The 8,779-nt window shown below is 43.0% G+C and overlaps 1 protein-coding gene across 1 annotated transcript; it reads left to right on the top strand.

Annotated features, from left to right (window-relative positions):
* Positions 1–606: 606 nt before the first annotated feature.
* On the top strand, positions 607–8,759 carry depdc1a (DEP domain containing 1a). The gene is made up of 12 exons (XM_005753542.1): positions 607–875; positions 2,311–2,576; positions 2,702–2,846; positions 2,996–3,126; positions 3,235–3,365; positions 3,693–3,740; positions 3,901–4,038; positions 4,400–5,401; positions 5,947–6,119; positions 6,279–6,455; positions 6,677–6,883; positions 7,326–8,759. The coding sequence occupies exons 1-12, from the start codon at positions 828–830 to the stop codon at positions 7,461–7,463; spliced, it is 2,604 nt and encodes an 867-aa protein (XP_005753599.1). The 5' UTR covers positions 607–827; the 3' UTR covers positions 7,464–8,759.
* Positions 8,760–8,779: the final 20 nt, after the last annotated feature.

Genomic DNA, 8,779 nt, shown 5'->3' with positions numbered 1-8,779 from the left:
AGCCTTCCTGATCAGTTTCTCCAGCCTGGATGAGTCTCTGGTGATGAGCCTGGTTCTGTAGCTGGGCTTTGTAGTCAAATATGTTTGAGTTTTTGGTTGAGGAGGAGCATCCAGTGTGTTTAAAAGCAAAGATTAATGAGGGTTTTTAAGAGCCATCAGAGTGCAACAGTCAAAGGCATACTTTTAGATGTTGCATTGGTTTACAAGTATAATTATACAAATCTTAAATTGGCATCTAGATACCAAATGCATTATACCACTGGCTTATAATTACTGAATCTTCAGGTCTAAAACACAAATACAGCGTATGATAGAGGTGGGAAATTCCTGGAATTAACTTTAACAGCTTACGTGCCGGTGATTTAATGAATATTATTATATAAGAATGCGCAATGTAACGAAAACTGAAGAAAGGGTACCGTAGCACACGAGGAAATACACCTGTATGGCCTTTCAACATATAGCAATACAGTCATTTTCTACAGCTGACACAGCTGTAACTAACTGTAGACCTAAATTTAGTGTCAACTGGGAGAATTTTCAAATAGCCTTACTACCAAATACCCTACAGTCCACTTTTTGTTTTGATCTTCCACCCTCTTCCGTTAGAGGCTGGTCACGTGACCAGAACGTCCATCCAATCCGGTGGCAGAAGCACAGGGCTCGTAATTTTGAACAGATGGGGAGCTGCCAGGCTGTGGAGAGTTTCTCCGTAACTAAACTAAAGGTTGTAGCGAGAAATGCGTAAATATTTCTTCGAGTGATGGATAGTATCCGTCGCTACAGCGAATGAAGGAAACCCTTAGCGCTGCCCTTCTGTGATAAATATGAGTTCTCATGTTATCAGCCCTGGACCGTACCGAGCCACGAAATTGGTAAGTTAAAGTTCACGAGCTAGCTAATACCTAGCTACCCAGTGTAAGATCGTCATCAACGGAAGCGCTAAACTCAGCTGCAGCTGCTGCAAGAAATTCACAGTAAAGTATCCTCTCTGTGTTTCAGCGTTTCAAAATTGTGGCTCTCTCTGATTTAATATCATATTCATGACTTTGTTTCAGCAACAAACGTCACCTGTAATCCAGCTAACGAGACCGATTAGTTTACATGGCGTTTGAAAACCGGACCTTAAAGTACGAATTTTCATTAACGAAACTGATGTGATTTTAATCCAATATATGCGGTGATATCTTTTAAATATATATGTCAACAACCTTTGTTCAGTGAGCTATAGACACTCACATATTTGAGTTTCTAATAAAAGAAATTCACTGGGATGGTGGAATTGGAATATTTAGAGCAATTCTGTTTACAAATATTAGTTAATTCATTAAGATCAATCCTTATCCTAAACCAATAATGTTTGCAATTAACGTCCCATGGCTGCTCGATTACTCTGTTATTGTATAAGTGTAACAGATGCGCAGGTGTCATAGGGCTGACATATATGGTTTTTAAAGAAACTGTGTTTATATGTTTTTAAAAAAGAAAATTCACGAGCGCTCGTAATCGGAAGGTTGCCGGTTCGAGTTCCGGCTTGGACAGTCTCGGTCGTTGTATCCTTGGGAAAGACACTAAACCCGTTGTCTACTGGTGGTGGTCGGAGGGCCCGGTGGCGCCAGTGGCAGCCTCGCCTCTGTCAGTGCGCCCCAGGGTGGCTGTGCTACAATGTAGCTTGCCATCACCAGTGTGTGAATGGGTGGATGACTGGTTATGTAAAGCGCTTTGGGGTCCTTAGGGACTAGTAAAGCGCTATACAATTACAGACCATTTACCATTCACCTTTAATGGTGGACCTAAAGGATAGATCACCTGTCAATCCGGTTGCTGTCAAACCTCCAGTCCATCAGTGCAGGAATTTATTCCACAACTTAAGTGACTTCTGCAGTAGCTGCAATGACAACAAGTAAACATTTGTAAATACTAACTTGTTTTTGAGGTCATTGGTCTTGTGATTCCTGAATCGGCAATATGCCTGCAGAAACCAAAATAGTTTGTTTTAAAGTAAAACTGGTCTTAACGCTGCACATGCTTTTTGAATTTTGTGCATAATGAGCTACCAGTTGATGAAATGTGTACCAACGCTTGGCTATATCTGCCAGCATCTGAATCAGCAGATCCTGTGCTGGCTTAATTACAGCTTAGCGATCTTCTCTGTAGTAGAAGCGTCCTGTCTTACCCACTGTTACTTCTCACGGTCAGTTGTCATTATATTGTTGTGCATTTTTATCAGCTTTCCATTGGAGCAATTCTGTACCGTATGACACATTGTTATCTTGTTTCCTTGCTTGAACTGTGCGTGTCCTGTTTCAGTGGAATGAGGTGACACGTTTGTTTCGGGCTGGCATGCCCCTCAGGAAACATCGCCAGAACTTCAGGCACTATGCTTCCTGTTTCACTGCTTCTGCTGCTGTTGATTGGCTGCACCAGCTGCTCTGTAACAACAGCAACTTTGGCCCCGACGTTACCAGGCAACAGACAGTTCAGCTTCTAAAGAAGTTTCTGAAGAACCATGTGATTGAAGATGTAAAGGGACGCTGGGGAACAGAGGACCTGGAGGACAACAATGTGCTGTACAGGTAATCTGTTGGCAGAAATGTGCTTTTGGGGATTATTTAACAAAACGGGGCTTAATATGTTGATTGTGCTCCACACAGCATCAAGCAGTCTGTTTTTTTTTTGGTTTTGTTTTCTTTGTCCACAGGTTTCCTTCCACTTCTCCTCTGAAACCCATCCCCTGTTCAGCTCCAGCCTCAGAGTCCAGATCCATAAAAAAGAGACCTTCATTCAAGGACAAAGAAGGTTTCTTCAGGTTTAGAAGCACAAGAAGGCAGGAGAAAGAAACCCAGGTGAGTTAGATTTATCACTGTTTCAATTTAAAACAATAATATGTTGCATTTGAGAGAAAAACAAGTTCATAGATGCAGTTTTGCACTTAAAAAAAAAAAAAAAAGATTCACTCTGTGATGTTGGTCCTTGTTCCGTACATGTGTTTCAGGAAAATGTGGATCCTGCACTCCGAATACAGCAGGAAGGCGACAATCAGCCAGAAGAAGAGCAGCAGAAACAGAGACGAGAGCTGACAGTGGAGGATGAACAGGAGATCTGGAGAGACATCACGCTGACCCAGTATAAACACACAAATCTAACCCCCCAAAAAACCATTCTGTGCAAAAAAAAAAAAAAAAAAATGAGAAAGACTTCCATGTATATCTAAAACTTGTGTATGTGTTTCAGTCTTCAGAGGATTCTGGATGTTCCATCTCTTGACGAGGTTTTAGACCATCGTTATGTGAATCCACAGAACATCATCCACAATATGACCAAAGTCAACAAACACGGAGTGGTCACACTGGACGACAAGACCAGTAGGTTCACACACCAGTATAAAGGAAAAAAATGTACAGGATAGTTTATGTATAAAGACCTCATCTTTGAAAAAATACTTTTTACCATAAGGATGTGCTTTGAACCACATACTAAAGTCCTAGAAGTGCCATTCTCCAGTGTAAAAGGCCAAAACAACATAATTTTTTTTTCTTCAGGTAAAAGTATCTGTGAAAATGTGGTGTTTCTGGGCAATTTTGAACCAAAAAGTCTGGACATAATTTAATCCAGAGGTCTCGAACTTAAATGAGTTTGACTCATTATACTGTAAACCAACAAAGAGTCTAACATTAGAACTGCCTCCATAGATGACCTTCCAGACTGGGTTCTGTCTGCCATGAGGAGCCTGGCCAATTGTGAGTAGCTGCAACTATGTCCTGCATTAACAGTTTTAAAAGGAAAAAGCTGTTTTGGTTTTTTTTTTTTATTGATTTTTTTATGTGGTTTAATGGATCTATTTACTGAAGATATTATTCAGTGTTGTTGCAGTTGCAGTAACATGGTGTTTATTTCCAGGGCCAAAGTACAACGGCACACAACAATCCTATCCTGGCTTTGAAAGAGATGTCTTCAAAACAGTGTCTGATTACTTCTACAGCCTCCCACAGCCACTGCTCACATATGAACTGTATGAGCTGTTTATCAATGTTCTAGGTGGGTTTGCTGCTTCCTGTTAATCTTTTAGGCCTTTCAGAATCTACATGTCGGTGTTGTGTTAGGATCAAATTCGGCTGCAGGTCTTTTCTGACATGTTGTCTCCAATGTGAGTTGAGTGTTTGAGCTCTAACAGTGCTTTGTGACCCCCTAACAGAAGTTTTGGTTGTTTGTGGAATCCTAACTGTGATGTGAGCTGCTGCACTTTTTGTTTTTTGTTGTGCCTGATCAGCTGTATGAACAGTAATGGTTTGAACTAACTAAACCTTCTCCTTCCCCTTTGCTGTCTGCTTGCACTGACACCCTGCCTGCCCCCTTGGCTTTCTCTGCCCATCTTCTCCATGTCTTCATTCACTTTCAGTGTTCTGCGGCTACGTTGCAGCGCCTTCTATGCACCAGCATTTGAAGCGCAAGAAATCAGACCTTCCTGCAGTCCCCCCTCCAGCCAAGTCGTCTTTTCGCTCCACGGAGTGTCTCCTCCTGTCGCTGCTCAGACAGGGGACATGCGACGAGACAGAATCCCCCATGAGGGAGGTAATTGGTGGGAAACTTCAGTCCCGGCTGGCAGCACTGAAAGGAGGCGGCGGTGCCGATGACGGCCCATTAGGAGGCAGCTGCATCAGCCTCAGTACAGTTGTTCCCACAAGACCTCAAACAAGGAGTTGCTCCCTGGAAACCATCCTGGATGACTCTGCCCCTCTTACTAGACAACAGCTGTTTCAGTCCAGTGACAGCCTGGCATCCTTTGCCTATAGCAGCAGGAGCCAGGACGACAGCTCTTCAATCACAACACCTCACATTCGTTCATTCGGGACATCTGTGTCCAAACCAGCACCCATTACTTCTGAAAACGCTCCAGGAGTTACAGCCAGAAACAGGCTGTCTGTCATACCCTTGGCTGGACTGTCAGCTTCACACAGGTCTCGTTCCTTACGGCCTCACAGCTTCAGCAGCTGCCTGGACATCGTCATAGAGACCAGGGAGGAAGATGTCAAAGAGCTTAAGTGGCAGGGTCGAGCAGCAAGCTGCCTCAGTGTAAACTCTCCTTCCAGTCAGTGTCAGGCTTCCTCAGCTTCACATCCTCCATCACTATCTTCCTGTCATCCCTTCTCTTCCTCCTTTTGTCCTTTCCCTTCTTCTTTCTCATCTGCTGCAACCAAAGCACAAGGGTCTAATGCTGCTACAGGACCCAGACCGGCCTCCAGCACCTCTAACCTTTGGACGCTTCCTGCACCTGCTGCTGTTCGCCGCTGCCTCAGCTCTCTGGAAGTGTCCCACCTGTCACAACCTGTTTCACTGCTCAAAGCGCCTGTGTCTGTGTCCGCCGGCAACTCCCAACCCCCCAAAAACCAAAATGAGCACAGTAAGACCCTCTCACCTCTACCTGTCTCCGTGTCTATGTCTAATCAAATTAACCTCATCTAACATCTCACCCCTACTAGCTCCAGTTTGTTCCCTCACTCAAAGCAGGAAGGCCAGTTCCAGAAAATGGCCTCTGTTTTTGTATTCAGCAGTTGACCTTTAACATTTAACAACAGGAAAAAGGCAAAAGTCTGTTTCACAGATCATGTAGCTGCAGCACAGTTTAGCCAGATAAACAGTGCTTGTTTTCTCGTACAGACCCCCAGATTTCATTAAAATCTATAGAAACAGTCTAAAAGGAAGATGGCATAGGAGTCCTTCATTCCTGGATGACAGTCGTGCTGCAGTGTCATGTTCACAAGCTTTACCTGCCTCAATTCACACCATAGCTATAGTCGATTCATTTTCTCATTCATCCATTCATTGTGTAGTCTAGCAAGTGTGACGTAGCAATGGATGAATGTGGTGCTGAAGTGTGGTTCTTCAGTTTGACTGAAAACACTTACTTGCGTGTGCGTGACTTTCTAACGGTGTTCCTTTATGTAGGCGTTCTCCAGCCTCAGTGTGAACGTGTAGCCATCGAGGCCCTGCAGCTCTGCACCCTCCTCCTTCCACCCGCCTCCCGCAGGAAGTTGCAGCTGCTCATGAGGATGGCGTCACGCATCAGCCAGAATGTAGACATGCCTCGCCTCCACCCTGCTATCGGCACCCGGACATTGGTAAGGAGCTAGCAAATATTTTTTGTTCCTGTCTAATACTCTGAACATTCCCTAAAGAAGTGTGAGCACAGACATGTATGTCATGTTCTTTTATCATGATGTCCCTGTTTGTTTACCTTTTATTCACTTGTGTATCTGGATGTTTGTCGTGGATTTCAGATGGTTCACACATTTTCAGGCTGTGTCCTGGGCAGTGCTGAAGAGTGTGATTTGGATGAGCTGTTAGCAACCAGGCTGGTGTCATTTTTAATGGATCATCAGCAAAGCATCCTCTCAGTCCCAGAGTACCTGCTTGGTGCCATCAGTGACCATATACAGTACCTACGAACATCACAGGTATACCTTCAAACTGTAAACCACAACCAACTAATTCTTAAAGAAGCAGAGTAAGTGATACCCTGCATGTCTGTTCAAATACAACTGCAGAAGCAAGCTGATAGCTGTGAATGCTCAAAATACACCTTTTCATGCTGCTGGAGGAACCTGCCAGCTTCATTGGGAGCTTTAAAATCTGTTAACATGTTGATTTCTTCATGTTTGTACTGTCCTGATTTCAGGTCCCAATTGACTCTGTTTCAAAGACTGACAAAAGCGATCCGGTTTGCCCTCCATTGCCGGTCTACACGTTCTGCCATCAGATCAGTGGCGCTGAGTTTGAACAGCAAAAACTGGAGTCTTCTCAGAAGGCCATGGAGGAGCTGCTAGAGATCCTGGTGACAGATCAAAACATCAGTGAGAAGGACAGACGCAAGAAACTGAAACGGGTAACGGTCTACTGAAAGTCCAGGCGATGCCTCAAGTCTGGTTCTGTTTGCACAAAGATGCAAAGTGAATAAAGAAGTGTCGCTCTTCCTGTCTTGATTTGTAACCCTAGTACTCGACCAATGAGTTTCTCATCAAGTTTCAAATTTCCTTCAGTATGGCGTGATGTTTTAAACTGTAACAGTGGTAGCTAACATGCCAAACCCCATGGTTTTAAACAGTCTCCCACTTGCTTATGGGAGAGGTAACAGTGGCTGTCTTTGATACACACTCACACATATTTGGTTTTGAGTCAATTTGCAGTGTTTTCAACTTGAAAGCTATTTTCAGTAGCTTTCAGATTCCTGAAGTTCACACAAGGATATAACAAGTCACTTCATATCCTCAAAAATGCTGGAAATCTGCAGACTCAGCAAAGTGTAATTTTCTTATTGTTCTCCTAAGTTTCAGAAGCAGTACCCAGACATCTACAGGCAACGATTCCCCTCCCCAGACCGAGAGAGCAAGACTGACAACAAACCAAAGATTAAACCTCCACTCCTCAACATCAAGAAGACCAAAGCTTTCAGCATCAGGAACTGAACGACTGCAGGAGGCGCGCTCTCGCCGCTTACGTCGTGATCGCTGCACTGATATCACACTCCTGGCAGGACAATTGAGAAGTCGTTTTTCCCATGGCAGCCAAAAGCAGTGTGTTACATTGGAAATGCTGTTTTTACTGTTGTGTTTATTGTAAGTAAATGTAGACTGGATGATTTTAACAGGAGTTGATTTGTGTATTCATGTGTTGTGTATATTTGTATTGAGTTTTGTGTGCTGACTTAGATGAAGGCTTGTGACCGTAGCTCTACAGAGTCGCTCATACCATTTACATGTTTTATGAAGAAAGGTACTTTACCTGTTGTCCCCTCACTTTTCTTTTCTATTTGTGTCTGATACTGGCCCGTGTGTGTTCGTGTGTGTTCAAGTAAGAAGCAAGCTCCAAAAGGCAATTGGGAGAAAAATATGCAATTCTAAGATCACTGGTCAATATGGGAGCAATTAGATTTCTTAATTTATATGAATGTCGACAGCAGGGGGGAGTGCTAGTTGTTGTTTGTTTTTTGTTATGTTGATGTCTTTTTGAAGTTTCAATATTTTCTATCATAGATGCTTAAGTTTTATTTGAAACTATTTGTCAGGCCTGATGTTGAGCATTTTCTCTTTCTTTGCCCTCATCTTATTTTTCCCTCTGTCGAGTATGGAGTTTTTAAAACTCTTTTTGAAATCTTAGTTTTATTTCTTGGTGATCTTTTTTCAGGATGCCAGCTTTTTCATATCTAGCTCAGTTATTTAAATCGCGTTAATCTTTCCAGTTTCTTTTTACTTCTTGAGCTTGTGTGTCTCATCCCTGCTTTGTTTAGTGGATTGTTTGCACTTGGAGCTAGGCCAGCATGCTTATGTCAATCACCAGTGTGGTCATTTATACATATTTAAGGCTTATTAGACTTCCCAAACCAAGTTTTTCCATCAGACACCTGATATGTCTTGGTATGGGTAGTGCCTTGTGAGAGCTTGACCTGAATGCGCATCCATTCATTTCAGTGCTGCATGCTGACAGGTATTTGGTAAACTGAGGGGAATTACACAACTCATGTCAAGTGTCTGAAGAAATCTTAATATTCAAATGGTGTCAAACGCTCTTTTATTTATCTTAAGCTACATGAAGTATTACTTCTACCCTGGTATGTTTGTGTTTACCTCAGATCAGATGGTGCATGCATGTTTAACCGCACACGCATTCATCATCGGTGTTCTGTGTTTTGTACCTACAACTGTTCCTCTACATTGTTTACTATGCAAAGTCCTGGGAAATAAATTGTTTTTAGCTGTTCAGTGTTTCAGTGGTGTTTGTATTG

The sequence above is a fragment of the Pundamilia nyererei genome, unplaced genomic scaffold (genome assembly GCF_000239375.1).
Source record: "Pundamilia nyererei isolate P.nyererei 1_Seehausen unplaced genomic scaffold, PunNye1.0 scaffold00436, whole genome shotgun sequence".
Classification (NCBI taxonomy): domain Eukaryota; kingdom Metazoa; phylum Chordata; class Actinopteri; order Cichliformes; family Cichlidae; genus Pundamilia; species Pundamilia nyererei.
The sequence above is the reverse complement of the archived record's forward strand: the minus strand, read 5'-3'. Positions and strand labels throughout refer to the sequence as shown.

What these genes read in the sequence shown, in the direction of transcription:
- depdc1a (XM_005753542.1), top strand. Translation starts at nt 828, where the DNA reads ATGAGTTCTCATGTTATCAGCCCTGGACCGTACCGAGCCACGAAATTG. An exon ending in CAAAAACCAAAATGAGCACA is followed by an intron (nt 5,402 to 5,946) that starts GTAAGACCCTCT and finishes TCCTTTATGTAG; the next exon opens with GCGTTCTCCAGCCTCAGTGT. An exon ending in AGTACCTACGAACATCACAG is followed by an intron (nt 6,456 to 6,676) that starts GTATACCTTCAA and finishes TCCTGATTTCAG; the next exon opens with GTCCCAATTGACTCTGTTTC.